Source organism: Callionymus lyra, chromosome 4, assembly GCF_982586985.1.
Source record: "Callionymus lyra chromosome 4, fCalLyr1.hap1.1, whole genome shotgun sequence".
In the NCBI taxonomy this organism is placed as follows: domain Eukaryota; kingdom Metazoa; phylum Chordata; class Actinopteri; order Syngnathiformes; family Callionymidae; genus Callionymus; species Callionymus lyra.
The window spans coordinates 11,896,099-11,913,162 of record NC_141821.1 but is presented as its reverse complement, the minus strand read 5'-3'; the positions used below and the strand labels follow the sequence as shown (position 1 = coordinate 11,913,162).

Below are 17,064 nucleotides of genomic sequence, written 5' to 3'. Positions count from 1 at the left end.
CGGCGTCCCTACGGCTACCTAGAGGAGTCACCCTGAGTAACGCGAACACAGTCAGATTCAATATATCTAAATAAACAAATACTTGCACATTTAACACGGGAAATTTGAATATCACAAGTGTTTCTTGAGTACAAAAGCGAAGGTTGGGTAGAAAAACACCAAACGATTCAACAGAATTTCATTCTATGAGATTTGGAAAGAGAAAACGAAACTCAAAAAAGGAGAAGCTGCAGTTTTTATTCCACGCGACATCTCAGCCGCGACTCAACTTCCCCTCCTGCCGCTGCTATTTCCTCCAACCCTTGAGCAAGCTTTTCAGTGCAGCCTTGGACGCCACGATGAAGGGAGCACAACATTTCTAACGCGGTTAGTATTACTCTCACCAGTTATTTCCTTTTTAATACTGTTTTTCTTTTTTTTTGGTGTACATTCTGTTGTCTTTGCTTTGAATCTATATCTTTTAAATAAGGGAAATGATTTGTTTAGCTCTTGTCATATAGATTTTGAAAAACCTTGTTGACAGCTTTAAACGTCATATTTATATATATAAAACACAAATATGAGGCGGATTAAATACAAATAAACATGCAACAGGTATATGCGTCGTATTAATTTAGTTTTAATGCACTATTCCTGGTTTTAAATGCCTGTTTTATATTGTGAAAATGTCATTCATGCAAGAACACATTAAGTGCATCAAAACAAGTCTCAACCAAAGTATATATTTACTTTTTCACATGCTTTACTTTACATTTTATAGGCTTTTCCTTGATTTTCTGGAACTCCTGTTGTGTTATCAGTTTTATCTTGTTTTTTAAAGTATATACTTTATTGAATATTGTTTTGATTGTTTAAGCGCTTTGTGACCCTGGTCTGGAAAAGCGCTATACAAATAAAAATTACTTGTGTAACATGATGTTTTTTGTTTATTTTGCTTTGAGGGCTTCACCTTCTGGGAAGGCTTGATTTTTTTTTTGTCCTGGGGCTTCCCGGCTTTATTGTGAAACTCCCTTCCGTCTCTGCTTCTAAGTCCCTCCCAGTGTGAGTCAGGCTGAGGCCAGGCTCACTGACTCCTCACACACTCACTCTCTCAACCATCAACTCTTAACCGGATGTTTTCACCTCCAGCCATCAAGACCAACTAGAAAGATGGAGTACAAGTACGACGACGGGATCGAGCTGCTGCTGGCTCACATGAATATAGAGGACATCATCAACGTGGCCGAGTCTTTCTATCGGCTGGAGGAGGGGGTACCCCGAGAGGTCATGGATGAGAACCAGGAGGCTGGAGTGGAATCAAACCTACAGAATGACCAACACATGGGCGGGGATGGGAGCGTTCGTTACGGGACGGTGTCTGACCTCCTGGCGTTTGTCAACACCATCTCTGACATGCAGGTCAAAGACCACCAGAGCTTGAGTGAAGAGATGGGAGTGTTGCTGAATAAGGTGAGATTGTAATTGTGATAATGGGAAGATAAAGGCCACAAATTTGATATATAATTCTGCCAAAAAATAGTTTTTGAACAAGAGCGCAAGTGCATTAAAAATACATTCAGGAAAAAAGACACAACATGAACAAAAATAGTGGTTTGGGTAAAAAACATCAAAATATGATTTAAAAATTAATAAAAATGTCTTATTGATAATGTAAAAATAGCATTAGAATGAGATTAATATCCACTATGGGGGGGGGGGGGGATTCATGACTGTCAAAGTGCTTTGTGACCCTGTGACAAAGAAAGGTGCTATATAAATAGACATTATTATTATTATTATTATTATTATTATAAATGTATACTTGTGCGTGTGTGTGTATATTTATATATAGTATTTACTTATTATTAGGTACATAAATAGACCTTTTAATTCATGAAAGGGCTAATAAAAAAGAAAAGAAAAGCACCCCTTGAAATTATATTAATAATGTATTAAAAAAAAATGTATAAAGTTAAATTAAATATAATTATTAAATACTAATTGTAAAATGGTAACGTTTCATTCAAATGTAACATTCTTAGGCAAAAAAAAAAGTTTTATTTAGTTTTTATGGAAAAAAAATCTAAAATACTCTTTTTTTTTTTTTTACTTGCAGAAGGACATGGCGGTGAAAAAGGGCCGCTACAAGATCGATCTGGACGTGTTCCTGTTTCCATGGAAACTGACCTACAAGAATCCTAACTGTGGCCTCGTGCCCAAAGGCTCGTTCGGGAAAGTTCACCTGGCCCAGGACAGCGTCACCAGGAAGAGAATGGCTTGCAAAATGGTGAGTGCTGCCGCGTCGCCGCCGGTCAATCATTCACAGAGAATGCATGACTTAAAAAGAGGAACAATTTGAGCCCCCAGTGTGTGCGTGGAGCCAAAGAGGCGGAGAGGAAGCAATGTTTCTTGTTTTTTTTAACCCAAGGGTGGAAAATGGTGACACAGGCTGAAGTTTCCACTCTGTCTTGTGACTTCTGTCGACATTGCAGGCATTTTTTTAAAACAAAGGTGAATGATTCCTAGAAACCTGTTTGGGAACTGACGTAGGAGAGTCTTTCCGAGTGAGACAGTTTATCACCTTAATCAGATTTAGAACTTTTGTCTCTCAAGATGGTAATCTGCTGATTTTTACTGTAACATGAAAAACATGGAACTACTTTCATTAAACTTAAAATAGGAGGCGAATACTTTGAATACTCTGAAAGAGTTGTTTACTTAACGTGACTTAAGTACTCAATATAGATAGATGTAAGTAAATAACTTTAATTCAACCCTTGTCTCAGGGTCAAGGTGACCAAAAGGCCCGAAAACAAATGTGTTTATGGTATCCCTTGTGTTGCCTCCAGGGTCAAGGTGAATGACCTCTACCACTCCATATGTATTTCTTGAAGCCAGGGAGGTTGTTCACTTTGACCTAGAGACAACACAAGGGATACCACAAACACATTTGTTTCCTGGTCAACTTGACCCTCAGATGCAACAAGGGTTCAAAATAGTTTAATATGTAAAATCTGTGCAATGTAAAAAAAATATATTTTTGTAAAAATGGGAAAAAAATGTTTTACCAAAAAATACAAAAACAAACCAAATCAAAAATATTACATTTGTTTACTGATATTTAGTTTAGCTTTTGTATTGATCAATCAGAGAAGGAAGGAAAAAATGAAAAAACAAATGATATGCATCTGAAGAAGAAAACATTTTCTGCTTATATTGTTATTTTTTTTAAGTAATTCAACTGTTGCAGTGCAATATGGGACTACCTATGTTAACGCAGCAATACATGCATTTAAAATAAAAAGTTGTGTCTCCCCTCAGTATGTACCAGCAATTGCTGCCTCCTGTGTTGCTGTTGCCACTAACTCATACACCGCTTCCTGTTTTCTACCAAACGAGCTATAGATGTTCTAATACTTCAAATGAAAACACCGTCTCTGAGACGCTGCTGAAAAGAGTTCTTTAAAGGCTAATTTGATCCTTCCAGATTCCTCTGGAGCACTTTAAAGCGGCAGACGTGGAGTTCCAAGCTCGCTTCCGGCACGAGAACATCGCCGAGCTCTACGGCGCCATGCTCTGGAACCAGAACATCCACCTGTTCATGGAGGCCGGCGAGAGCGGCTCGGTTCTGGAGAAGCTGGACAGCTGCGGACCCATGAGGGAGTTCGAGGTCATTTGGGTGACGAAGCAGATCCTGCGGGCGCTGTCGTACCTTCACGCCAACCGCGTCATCCACCACGACATCAAACGTAAGCTTTCTTCTGAACTTCTGTGACGGTTGTGGAAGTGGTTTTTTTTTAAAAAGTGAAGCGGTTTTGCCATCCGGCAACCACGACAGGATGATTCGCTTTCTGGAAATACTTCTATGTTTCACCCCAATTGTAATACTTTCATTTCTCAACACCTGGAGCCGAAACCGGATCTTTAAGTCCAAACTTAGGCAAAAGTGCAGGCCGGGGGCCCTTTGACTGTATTTATGTGGCTTCACTTCTCCTCCAGCCAGCTGTAATCCTGTTCGCTTTTTTATACAACAAGTCACTTGGAGGTGGAGACTTCTGGGATTAATGACACGCGATGACAGACTAGAGGTTAAACCAGCAATGTGTGGGGTTTTCGTCGTCAAGACTTTCTTTTGGATTGTCGGCCCTTCACAACATTCCCCGGTATACATTGAGGCCCCCTGAGAATTTAAATTTCCCACCTGTAGGTGGAGCTGTGCTGAGGTCTACTGCTGCCTTGGATGAAAGCATTCCCTACCGAACACTCGGTCAATGTCTGGAAATTCCCTTTCATTCCTCCTGCACTTACACGTGAAGCTTAAAATGAAGGGTCTGTAGACGGAGGCGACTTGTAGACACGGTCAGTCGGGCTGTTAGTCACCTCTTCCTGTTCCAAACTGAGTAATTACAGATCTGTGAAGGGAGCTTTAAGCACAAAGGATGAGCTTTTTCTTGCCTTCAAATGATCCGTTGAGGGACTAATTCTGGCCTTCACGTTATTTCCTTCGCAGCCAGCAACATCGTGTTGATGTCGGACAAGGCGGTCCTGGTGGACTTTGGTCTGACCGTGCAGATGACTGAGGCCGCCGCGTACATTCCAAGAGACCTGAGAGGAACGGAGGTAGGAGTTCCACGTTATTTTGAACACATTTGTTAAACAGACGTGGGAGGTGGTTCTCTCCTAGATAGTGATCTAAAGTTTAAAAGGTTGCGTTGTCTCCTATGATGATGACGACTTACTTTTGGATGAAGTCACAAAAGTCAGCTTCAAAGAGGAGAGGAACTCCCTACTAAAGTTGATGACTAATATAAAGTCTTTTACCATGTTTGAACTGCATGTGTCATTGTAGATAAAACTGATGTTTGGCTTACGGTGAGATAACTACATGGGAAAGCAGTCTGCGTCATCCTGTTTACTCTTTGATTAATAATACACTAGAAGAGGAGTACACTCGTGTTTTCTTATGATTGTCCTGCCAATAAAAATTGGACCGAATCTTGAATTGGGAGTTTAAAAAATCTCCAGCCATTCAGGGCAAAAAAAGATGTATTAAAATAGATTAAAAAAAAAAAAAAAAAAGAAAATCCTGCAGAAGTACTAAATATAAACATATGTTTTAAGTTTCACTTGCTAATTATGAATTGATTTTTAAATAATTTATTCACTTTTTATTGCCTAATCTGAGGCGTGTGACATGTAACGTTTTGACATTATTATTTTTATTTAATATGATTTTGGTTTTCAATATCTTCTGATTTACAGCAGTGGGTTCAGGTCAGTTTATTTTAGAAGCACGATGTCAGAGAGTGTTTTCATATGAAGTACTGATAGCCTTCTTGACGTTTCCAGGAAGATAAAAGCTGAAGAAAAGAAACAGAGAATTGACAACATTGCAGTTACACTGTCCTGACACTGGGGGGAGCTTCCAGATTCAATCTGTTTAAACCTACCCTTTTCTTCTTTAATCCCTTATGAATCAATTGAAAGATAAATCTGTTCACAAATAATTAGTTTCATCCCATATTCCAGACAAATTCGTAAAAAAAAAAATCTCCAAACGTGTAAATATAGCTTTGACCAAGAATGAGGCTCTAAAAATATGTATTCAAAATCAAGATCCATATTTTTGGAGAAACTCTAGCCTTCTTTACTGTTTAATCAAACGTGTAAAACAGCTGTAAAATTATTATTTTTATGTAAAATAATGTATATTCACGCTGAAAAGACAGTTTAATAATGTGTTGAATTAAACCAGGATTGATTTGATGCTATTTATGACGTCAAAAAGTGTCTTGGTCTCATGTTGGAATAATCCATTCTTACTTTCAAGTCAACAAATCTTCCTTAAGTTTCACTTTCCTCCTAACAATGTCTTGTTTTGACACTGACCCACTGTCATGATGTGAGGAAAGTCCCAAGACACAATGTATGAAGCTGCCTGGAATTTCCAGCTGAGATGAGAAAAACAAGTGTTTGCTTAAGGTCACTGACTGACTGACTGACTGACCTTTGGCAGCAGATCCTTGTGTGTTTCTCATGAGAGAACAACATTTCATGAGTCATCGCAAAATTGCACCTCAGTTGTCGGCGCAATTGGCGAAAAACAAACTTCAAAATACTCTTTAATAACTAATCTAAGCCTGTTGCTCTGACAAACGTTTCTTACAACAAACACAACCTTTGAACTAAGTTACAAAAAAAGTTGACTTTTGGCCTTCACTTCAGCTTCAGTTTCACCCCCTCGTCATCGATGTTCCCTATTTTACATCATGTTACGATTACCTTACAAAATAATGGCAGAAGAATGAGCCCCTATAGTGACGCTGAAAAACAACCTTCTGTCGAGGCTTGTTCTCACTGAAGGCTGTGGTCTAAAAAAAAAGTATTTAGCTTCTTTTCCTGTTCGACATCAAAAGAGGAAGTGGCTCCTTCTATATCTGTTGACGGCTATTTCTCTGAATATTGCAGATGTACATGAGCCCAGAGCTGGTTCTGTGTCGTGGACACGACACCAAGACGGACATCTACAGTCTGGGCACCACCATCATTCACATGCAGACCGGCAGCCCCCCCTGGGTGCAGAGATACCCCCGCACGGCCTACCCGTCCTACCTCTACATCGTAAGCATGTTTGAACGCCTCGGCACACCTGCAAGCATCTGTGGTTATTTAATGATAACCTATGGTTTTTCCACTGTATCTGCACATGACTCTAGTTATCCTCATACCAGCATAATAATGCTATGTACCACATGCAACCTTTTCTAGTATTAGAATAATATTTAGAGGATAAAATTAGGTTTTATGAGTCCTTCGTTGACGGCTTTGTGCTGTGACAGAATGTGACACAATATTTATAATTGATTTAATGTGGGTATATGCATTATTTTGGATCAAATCTATTTCCAGATTACGTATTTAAATATGGCAAATTAAAGTGAAGAGGGTCACATGAGGGTCACGGCTACTTTGTGACCTTTGTTACATTTATTTTTTACTGTTAACTGACAAAATGCTATAGTATATACTTTTTACTTGGCACATAAGTGGTAGTTACGTCGACTTATAGTTTCTTTCTCGGTATATATTTATATCGGTGTCACAAATTTGAGTCACAAGTTGGTCAAAATGTTCCAAAATGCACCTGGTTAAACGACAAAGGTTCGTAGAGCTGCTGCAACAGCAACAAGTCCTCAGTTTGAACTCCTTCCTGTGGTACGTATATACGGAACTGATTATCATCAGTGATGTGTTTCCGTCTCGGCTACTCCATGACGTTGGCTTGCAGCGCGTCTTTATTTCAGGACGGCTGCGACCCATGTCCTCTCGGAAACCACAATTCCAAACACGCTACTACGGTTCGCCCCCGTCGTGCTCCACCACAAGACCGCAGCGCTGCTCGCAAACAGAACAAATGGGTCACAACTGCACGTTGAGTACAACTCGAACAAACGTGACGGTCGACAGTCGAAGAGAGGAAATCCATCAATGGGCTGAAGGATAAAGGTCTTCTAATCTGAGCCTGAACCAACCAAAACAAAAACTGTGATAGTTTATTAGTGTCCAGCTATCCTATACTTTAGTCTGGTTCATTAAATTAGATTTAATTTAGATTATTTTTCGTCACCTCCGTTTTATGGCGATAACATTTTGTGACCTTGACAAATTGTGGACTGACCTCTGTGGCTTCTTCTTACAGATTCATAAGAAAGCACCCCCCCTTGAGGACATAGCGGAGGACTGCAGCCCGGCCATGCTCGAGTTCCTGAAGCGAGCGTTGGAGAGGAACCCCGCGAAGAGAAGCTCCGCCACCCAGCTTCTGAGGGACGACGCCATGCACCCCGCCAAGGAGGACCAGCCTCGCTGCTGGAGCCTGGACTCTGCACTGGAGGAAGTGAACCAGGTGATGCTACGCCAGCAGAGCCAGGACGCCACTCAAGGTAAAGACGGAACTATCACGATTATCTTCCCGTCTAGTTTTAATGTTTAATCATCTCATTTTTTTTTTTTTCCCATTTAGAATCAACACTTTGCTCTGAAGGATCTGGACCCATGTGGAGGCAAAGTTCCCTGTACCTTGACTTGGGAGGTCTCTCTTCTCGTTCCAACACTGTGACGGGACCACCAACCTCCGAGTACAGCTAGATCAACGACCGCCCCCCCACCCCCGCCCCGAAACTCTGTGATGGGAGACGGAAGAAGCGTCACTGCAGGACAGTAGACGAGATATGAAAAAAAGAGGACATATTGTTGTACTTTTTTCGCTTTTTTGTATTCTAAATCTATATTTAGAGACATTTTTTGACCGTAAGCTATTTTGCAGAGGTGTTTGCCGAAGAAACACGACTTAACGATGTAGTTCTTTAGGGACTGTCTTTTGTTGATTCCTGTGGAATGTCACTGTTAGCGATCTGATGTACATCCTGAGAGATGAACCCAGTCTGCCTTTTACTATTAAAGTCTGATGTTTAAGACCGGTTACAGAGATTTATTTTTATTTTTTTCTAAATACATTTGTACAAGTTTGACACTGCCTATGCCACCCCTTTTTTTTGTGATACAACATTTCACTCATTTCAGTGTCGACTCCTTTAAGCAAAAAAAGAGAAGCGTATTAAAAAAAAAAAATCTCCTGCTTCACATCAAAAGTTCACTAATTTTAGTGATATAAGTAGTTTTTATCTCTGAAACCTCTGCATTGTTTGTCCATTTCATGAGCTCTCTTATATACACATTTATCAAAGAGTATTTGTAAAATAAATAAATAAAATAAACAGTTGATTTAAGATTTGTTTTAAACTTTAAAGCTATATTATTTTTCGCAGTTAAAATATGTTACATATAAAATGATGACACACATCACCTGCTCAACGAAAAAGTGGTCGAAATACTAACGAAACAAAAACAATAAGAACACATGCCTCAAAGGATGATCACATGATAGGAATATCTTGAAAAACGCCAAAATTACATATTTATTTACTCACCAGAGGATTTCCGCACCATCGATTCTTCCGTTCATCTCGCGTGGGTTCGACGCGAGACTTAACGTTTGCCTCTCTGCCTCCATCTAGTGAAGAAACCAGAGAGCTGCATTTATACTTCTTTCATTCCATAAACACTATATTAAAAAAAATTGGAGCATTTTTAGCTGTTGTACAACATTTTTTGGCCAATAAAGGTTCATCTCACAACATTGATCATTTAGTTAATGTCATAAAGGGTCCAATAAAAATGAATCTAAACAAACTTGTACGTTTTTGGGGGAATATATCCGACTTATTTTGGTTTGGCTTGAACAGGAGGTGGTACTGAAATGTGTGAAACCAGTTTCATCCTTCCCCTTAATTTAAATGAACACTGGTTGAAAAGCTTGGTTAAAGAAACAAGATACTGTTCTGTGGACAAAGGATGAAAACAAACAAAGCATGTTTAATGTGCAAAAACACAGATGTTTATTTACAATTGGAAAGTACAGTTGCCATATCGGAACATCAACCCAGGCTCCTCAAATTTTTTAAATTCCAGACGCTTAAGTTTGACAATTCAAAATTGACAATCGCGACATTGCACCGAGTCCCCAGAGTCCGTTCCTTCGTCGAAGCTCGACATCCGCTCCGCCCTGTGAATGGACGAAGCCCCTCCCAACCCCCTTAAAAATGCTCAAAAAGGCTTATTAAACACCAATGATTCTGTTAGTAAGTGACTCAAAAATGAAACCGTCCAAAGCAGTTAAGAGCTGAACAGTTTCAGTGATTCCGGTTAAATAAGATAAATAAGAAAATTAGGACAAGTGAGTTTTTTTTTTTTTATAACATATAGTTACACATCCATTGTTTTCTCAGCACCACGATTAAAAGACACATTGCAGTTGTTGTCGTTTTTTTTTTTTGGCAGTTATTTTTACAGTTAGAGGTTTTCCCTCCCGGGACACTTGTGTCTCTGCAGCTGAGACCTCCAAGTGAACCGTTGGCCGCAGTGGCTGCAGCCGACCGGTTTCTCCCCGGTGTGTATCCGCATGTGCTCCACCATGGTGTGGCGCTGCGTGAAACCCTTCCCGCAGATGGAGCATCCGTACGGCTTCTGTCCGGTGTGCGACGCCATGTGCGACTTCATGTGCTCCCGCCGCGAGAAGGTTTTGTCGCAGTAGGCGCAGGTGTACGGTTTGGTCCCGCTGTGAGTGATCATGTGTCTCCTCATGGCTCGGTATTCCGTGAAGGTCTTGCTGCAAACGTTGCAGGTGTGCGGCTTGTCGCCCACGTGGGTTTTTTTGTGCCAATTCAGACTGGAGACGGAGGAGTACGTTTTCCCGCACTCCATGCAGGGGTAGGACTTCTTACCCCCCGGGGCGGTCTGAGGCTCCGTGAGGCTGTCCCAGTCGTCGCTGTTATCCGTGTCCACGTCGGAGTCCGACATGGTGTAGGCGTACGACAGCTCTCCCACCTGACTGTTCCACAGCTCCTCCTGGCTCTCCGGGACTTGGGAAGACTCTGGCTCTTCCTGGTCGAGACCGCTGCTCCAGTCCTGCTGCTCCTCCTCCTCGTCCTCCTCTCCGACGATCACCTGTCGGACATCTTCCGGTAAAACTGCAACAGGAGGAAGGAAACGGACTTAGATTAGTCCCATGACTGATTGAGCACAAGCAGCGTTTTCACTCGTTTGTTATTCCATTTTTGTCAATGAGTCTCTCGCCCCTGTTAGCGTTCCAAGCCTTGACTCGTTCTCCGTGTCCTCCAGGACTTCATGGCCAATAAAGTCTGCTCCAAAAACAACTTTCTACCTCTTAAAAAGTGTTGCACAACTTGTCTTTCTCCTCTTGCTGACTTTCAATCTATGGGGCACTGATCACCTTCATAATAACGATAAAAAAAAAGTTTTTTTAAACCAGGAGTTCCCTCTTCTGATCGGATTAAACTATTGAATAGAATGTATTGTCTTTCAAATATTTACCAAAACTTGAACATAAAAAAATAGGAATGAAGTCGACTCAAAATATTAGCAATTTATGAATAAATATAGAAGGTTTTTACTGTTCATATTCCAATTACATTGAATTGTATATATTTTTTATATTGCACATCATCTCTGTACGTTCAGTTCATTCTTTTACATTCAGTTAATAACATTTCTAGTGATGTGTTGATGAGGCCTCATGATGCAGCACCAGTTGTTGGAGCCGAATCCTGATTCAGTGTCATCGTTTTAAGAGGCCACTAGATGGCACTCTCAGTTTAAAGATGATGCAAGCTTCCAATGAGTTTCTACCTCAGTGTGAAATATTATAATGCAGAGTGCCATCTTGTTTTGATAATCACTTTTTAAGCCCACATCATGAGTCATTTTAATCGTCTTTAAAGATAAAACTAGTCATTTGAAAAGAATATAAAATATTCTAAATAAATATACAGAAGGAGTGTCCAATATATCGCAATTTTCTATTAAATCGTTTTCCATACTGTATCGAATTATTTATTTTTGGCTTTACATTTTTTAAATAATATTTATTTTTTATCACAGTTCTTTAATGGTACACATTACAATTAACTTTGTATAATATAACTGCCATTTTTTTCACATTGTTCTTGCAAATAAACTGCCGTTAGAAGTCAGCAGCCATTATGTCCTCCACAGCTGAAGGCACAATGAATTCAAATGTTGGGACATGTTTTGGTTTCAAAACAAATAAAAGCAGTTACGACTTCTTCGAGAGTCATGTGGTCCGTGAATTCTGCAACATCAGAGTCAAGTACTCGACAATACTACATATAACCATTGTTACTACAGTATTGCAATATGAGATATACATCAATATATCATATTGTTGCCCCTGTATCATGATACGTATCGTATTGATGATAAGACATTAAACAACCACAAACGCCATTAAATAATCTCAACTTTTATTTACATTTCAACAGAAATATCTATACCCTTTGCAAACGGTTGCAGTTCTATACTATTCCAAACTGTCCGGGCTACTTGTAAGAATCCCACTTACTCTGATTTATAACGGCTCTTTGAATAAACTCAACAGGTGTAACCAACCGAAAGACAAATGAGGTCCTTTGGCTGCACTGAGTGGCTACTTACAAGTCAGGGTAGAGCAATAAGGTTGTTTCTAAATGTTTATAAAAGGGTAACTAATGTGAAAAACCCAACTTTCCTCACTCACTCACACATTTCAAAAGTTGAAATCTTGATCTATGATCATCATCATGACCATGTTTTGAACTTTATAAAGTCCTCCCCCCTGTCGGAAATCTCAGCGAACGAGAGGTTGCGAGAGTCAACTAAGGTGTTCCTTTTAATTATTGATAGTTCTATGAAGAACTTTGAACATAAAAGTTTGTTAAAAAACATCCCCAGAATTTATTCCCCCCTCAATAATGTCTTTATTTTTACATGGTCTTATCTTCTGTCAAGAAAGTATTGTTAAAATGAACCAGGGCTATGAATAATATAGCGTTAGGTTAATTTATGTATCATTAAATATACGCTATATATTTTTCTTTTAGCTCACGCAACCCTATTTTCACTTTTTCTTTTTTGTAGTTTGTTATTATAAAAATAATCTATCTTGACATCTATTCTAACGTTTACAATAAAGACAGATGACGAGCAGTCAAAGTTAAGATACGACACTAGATGTCGTGGACACTGTGCAGAATTATCAAGAGACAACACCCCGTCTGGCATCACTTCACCGTGACATAGATCCAAACAAACGCTGTTAAGAAAAAAAAAAAAAAAAATCGACAAGCCTTTCAGTAGAAACACTCTTGTGTTCGTCATGGATTCCACTGAAACCGTGCGTGAAGCAGAGCTAGCTTCTGACAGGGTTTGCTAACGTTAGCCGCTCGCGAACACGTCTGCAGGGGAAAAGACAGAAACGTACCAACCTTCAGTCTGCAGCTTCGACTCGGTATTTGACACTATGTACATATACTGTGCCATGTTTGTCCTGTTAAGGAGGAAAAATAAGAGTTTTTTTTCTGTGCTTTTTTGTTGCACTCGGCGTTGGCTTGTGTGTTTCGGTTCAGGATGTAAATATACCGTTACATCCGGAAGAAAACTTCAAAATAAGACATAAAGGAATGCTGCAAAAACTATTACAATTGTACAATGATATTAAACTTGATGGCTATTTAGTTGGAATAAATGTCCAATTAAAGTAAATCCTTGAAAAACTAAAGGGTAGACGAGCAGACACCAGAGCCCATTAAAAAAGAAACAAGTGGTTTTGTAAGTAAGTAATTTGTATTTATAGAGAGCTTTTCCAGACCAGGGTCACAAAGGGCTTAAACAATCAAAACAATACTCAATAAAATATATACTTAAACAGGTCAAGATAACACCGAGAATAACACAGGAGTTCCAGAAAATCAAGGAAAAGCCTGCACAAATAAAAATGTCTTAAGATGTTTGTAACTTAAAGATGGTATACTCACAAACGTAGCCGGTTAGTAAATACCACTCCAGTAGGTTGGCTGTTACGCATGTCATGATTTTCTGCTGAAAGGATTGGAGCTTGAGTAAGAATAATGTCTCTGTTTTGGGATCAACATCCACTTAATGCAAAGAGGGGAAAAGTACAATAAAAGCTGGAACTCTGATTACATCATCTCGTTCGCAACTCTGCTTGAAAAACAACATAATGCAAATACTTTGTAGGACATTTATCCAGAAAGAATGGTTCAGTTATCGCTTTTATTTTGTAAAAAACAAACAAAAAAAAAACGATATATATAAAACATCTCAGAAAATGTCATCCATTCATGAAAAACCAAAACACGAGTTAAAATGCTTACATAAATCCTCCCAAACACAAAACACTAAAGGTTCACAAAGCTTTATTTTCAGAGCTCAACGCCAAATTTTATAGAGCCGAGTCCCATCCAGTGCACACTGCTTCATCACCCCATCACTAGCTTATGTTTAAATCATATTCCAGCACTTCATTTAAAGAATAGCAGCTTAAAGACATGGAAAAGTTTTTTTTTTTTTTTAAATACGCTACAATTAGCTGAGGCAACCAGCTCAGTTGACACATAATGAAGTAAAAAATAAAGCATCAGCTTGTGATGATATTGTCGCGACTCATACGGAACACATGAACATGCATTTCTTCACTTTGGAAAATTGAAGTCCTGTACACAGTGTTGTGTATTATGTAGATTGTGTTACCTTGACACAACCGGTGCGACAGCGCACACACACAAACACCAATAGCAAAAACGGAGTTGAGAGAAAGTAGAAACTCTGTCCAATGTTTTAAGTCCATGGTTAGGTGCAGATTACTGTACTTTCTTTGTGAGCTCTACTTGAACTTTTACTTTTTTTTGTCTACTTTGGAGTAGACATCTCTCATTGCATCCCTGGTATCTCACTTATGATCGAGTCTTCTCCCGACGCGAACGTCACACAATGGTGTTTCTTCAACTGCGATTTCCACGCAAACCTTTTGAGACAGACGGTACAGGCGAAAGGCTTCTCCCCGGTGTGAGTCCTCATGTGTAACCCCAGCGAGTAGCTGCGACTGAAGGTCATTGGACAGAGTGTGCAGGAGAACGGTTTATATCCCGTGTGGACACGAAAGTGAGCCACCAGATCAGAGCGCTGCCTGGATCTGTGCCCACAGATTGAGCAGCTAAATGGTTTCTCTCCAGAGTGAATGCGGATATGATAGCGGTAGGTGGACCTGCAGCGGAAGCTCTTGCCACAGAGACGACACATAAAAGGCATTTTCATGGCCAAGCTTGGATTGTCTCCCTTGTGTTTTTTGCCGTGATCGGGTTCAGAAGAGTTCGGGGCTCTGATGGTAGGCTGCGGACAGGGAAAGGTATTAGGATGCAGGAGATTTGCGAGTTCTGATCCTCCATAGTCGTCGCCTTGCTCAACTTTCACCATCCGTACGTCGAGTGTTGAGCTGCTTGGTAGACGTGGTAATTCTCCGTCCGCCCAATTCTCACTTTGAGGAAGCCGAGAGGATGGAGGTTCTTCATCGCCTTCGCCACAATGTGATTTAGCTTTCAATGCATTAAATAAAAGACTGCCGTATGTGCTCTCTTGCTCTTGAAATCCTCTCTCCTGCCTGATCGAAAATTCCTCAGGTTCTTTCTTAATGATGGATGGATCAGGAATTTCTTGGACTGAGATCAACCTCTGCTGCTTTGCCGAGTCTTTACCTTTAACTTGACAATCTGCAGACACACAAGAGCAAAATGATAAGAAAACTGAAAACTTCTTGTTAGATCCATGATGTTATAATTTCAAAAATAGGAGTTAAAGCATGAATGAAAACTGAATATACTGTACTGCTGCTCGACACATTGAACAAGATCACACCCTTTTAAGCACACTGCAGTGAAGCGAGCCGCCATCCAGTGGTACCAGAAAATAATTCTCATTTGGGAAGGCATTACAGGAAAACCTCGAGACAAAGGATGTACTACTCTAAATTAGTTTTCATCTATAAATGTATGATAAAGTCATTTGTTTTGACGCAACACTCCAGTGCATACTCACAATGAAAAGAATCAGAAAAGCGGAAAACACACTCGTTCTGGCGCTTTTTTATTTCCTCATTTATTCTCTTCGTTCCCTAAAATGATTAACGTTCAGATATTTTCATATCTCTATTATATTAATCATTATGAGTAAGACTGAATCTATAAGTGAGCAAAGTTGCATTTCAGGCTTTTCCTTGAATTTCTCGAACCCCTGTGTTGTTCTCAGTATTATCTTGATCTTTAAAGTATGTACTTTTTTGAGTATTGTTTTGATTGTTTAAGCGCTTTGTGACCCTGGTTACTTTTACTGTGGAAATGTTCATTTATCTTTCGAAGTACAGTGTATTGATGTCACTCTCAATAAAACACAATATATGTGCATTTAAAATAAATAATTAAATAGTTGACAAAAATATTACCTAATTTGTTCAGCAGGTCTCGAACTACAAGTGGGGAATATTTCATTTATTTTATTGCCCAGTAGGTTGTGTTACTATGTTATAATTAATATCGCACAATATATTTTAATTTAATATTGAAAAAACCTTGAGTTAACTAAAATCTGATTGGATTTAATTACAACTATAAGTATTGACGTCACTCTTAACAAAAAACAGCATATTTTCAAGCATGCAAAAGAAATGACTTGTTTACATGTATTAAACCATATTTCAGCAAAGATGCAGATGTTAGATAAACTTTAATAAGATGTAGAATCGTCCCCATATTTTCTACGTCTGGTGATGCTTTAAATTATTTAAAATAATCCTGGACAGGTATAACAAACTGATGACAAACCTGTTCTGCGTAGATAGACTCGGGGATTGAGAATCGTGTCCAGCAGGTGTCGCTGTCGCTCGTTCTCGTCTTTGGAGCGACGAAGTTCTTCCGCGAACTCGCCAATGGTTCTTTCAAACAGATCGAAGACATCACGCACAGCATCGTCCAGTCTTTGCTTCACTTCGTCCCTTAATGTTTGAACTTTACACATGGTTGCACAGGTGGTCACGTGAGGCTTCACATTAGCCGCTAGGCTAATCCGAGCTAATCGTTTGCGGTCTCTCGGATCAAGTACAGCGTCGCTGCTCATTTACTTCCTAAAAAAAACCGTGTTTCCTTCTCAAGCGACATGGACAAGGCATACTTTAAAATGTATTTTCTTTAAAAAATATATATATATCGCAGAGATAAGTTTATAAATATAAACGTCAGCTTTACGGTTCTCCTGCATATGTTGAGCGCAACGACTCATTCTTCCTCCCTGTGTTTTGCATTATATTGATCTGGCGCTAGTGTGTATTACCGCCACCTACCGGGCGGAGGGAAAAGCTCAACTATAGGTGTTTCTTTCCTTTCAATGTTTTTTATTTTTTTTACGTTTGTTATTAAAAATGAATAAATAAATAAAACCACAGAAGACAAAATAAAACAATAGAATTACAAACCCACACCCCCTGCCATCAATCTATTTATCTTACTTTTTATAGTGAAGAGTATAACAGAAGCAGATTTCAGGTCTGGTTAAGGTAATATGGATGAAAAATAGATAATAAGAAGAGAACATGACTTTGACTTT

The 17,064-nt window shown here is 39.4% G+C and overlaps 3 protein-coding genes across 3 annotated transcripts; 1 reads left to right on the top strand and 2 right to left on the bottom strand.

Moving 5' to 3' along the window:
• The first annotated feature begins 257 nt into the window (after window positions 1-257).
• Window positions 258-8,451, top strand: map3k8 (mitogen-activated protein kinase kinase kinase 8). The gene is made up of 8 exons (XM_087788760.1): window positions 258-366; window positions 1,129-1,449; window positions 2,096-2,266; window positions 3,467-3,728; window positions 4,490-4,599; window positions 6,448-6,600; window positions 7,679-7,919; window positions 8,000-8,451. The coding sequence occupies exons 2-8, from the start codon at window positions 1,150-1,152 to the stop codon at window positions 8,122-8,124; spliced, it is 1,362 nt and encodes a 453-aa protein (XP_087644886.1). The 5' UTR covers window positions 258-366; window positions 1,129-1,149; the 3' UTR covers window positions 8,125-8,451.
• A 959-nt stretch (window positions 8,452-9,410) lies between these two features.
• Window positions 9,411-13,013, bottom strand: LOC148081752 (uncharacterized). Its single transcript, XM_087788759.1, has 2 exons — window positions 12,879-13,013; window positions 9,411-10,565 (listed from the first exon to the last, which is right to left on the bottom strand). The coding sequence occupies exons 1-2, from the start codon at window positions 12,931-12,933 to the stop codon at window positions 9,889-9,891; spliced, it is 732 nt and encodes a 243-aa protein (XP_087644885.1). The 5' UTR covers window positions 12,934-13,013; the 3' UTR covers window positions 9,411-9,888.
• Window positions 13,014-13,489: 476 nt separating this feature from the next.
• LOC148081751 (uncharacterized) lies at window positions 13,490-16,746 on the bottom strand. The gene is made up of 2 exons (XM_087788758.1): window positions 16,287-16,746; window positions 13,490-15,179 (listed from the first exon to the last, which is right to left on the bottom strand). The coding sequence occupies exons 1-2, from the start codon at window positions 16,576-16,578 to the stop codon at window positions 14,344-14,346; spliced, it is 1,128 nt and encodes a 375-aa protein (XP_087644884.1). The 5' UTR covers window positions 16,579-16,746; the 3' UTR covers window positions 13,490-14,343.
• Window positions 16,747-17,064: the final 318 nt, after the last annotated feature.

What these genes read in the sequence shown, in the direction of transcription:
- map3k8 (XM_087788760.1), top strand. Translation starts at nt 1,150, where the DNA reads ATGGAGTACAAGTACGACGACGGGATCGAGCTGCTGCTGGCTCACATG. An exon ending in AGAGAATGGCTTGCAAAATG is followed by an intron (nt 2,267 to 3,466) that starts GTGAGTGCTGCC and finishes TGATCCTTCCAG; the next exon opens with ATTCCTCTGGAGCACTTTAA. An exon ending in ACCCGTCCTACCTCTACATC is followed by an intron (nt 6,601 to 7,678) that starts GTAAGCATGTTT and finishes TTCTTCTTACAG; the next exon opens with ATTCATAAGAAAGCACCCCC.
- LOC148081752 (XM_087788759.1), bottom strand. Translation starts at nt 12,933, where the DNA reads ATGGCACAGTATATGTACATAGTGTCAAATACCGAGTCGAAGCTGCAG. An exon ending in GTCGAAGCTGCAGACTGAAG is followed by an intron (nt 10,566 to 12,878) that starts GTTGGTACGTTT and finishes CTCCTGTTGCAG; the next exon opens with TTTTACCGGAAGATGTCCGA.
- LOC148081751 (XM_087788758.1), bottom strand. Translation starts at nt 16,578, where the DNA reads ATGAGCAGCGACGCTGTACTTGATCCGAGAGACCGCAAACGATTAGCT. An exon ending in AGTCTATCTACGCAGAACAG is followed by an intron (nt 15,180 to 16,286) that starts GTTTGTCATCAG and finishes GTGTGTCTGCAG; the next exon opens with ATTGTCAAGTTAAAGGTAAA.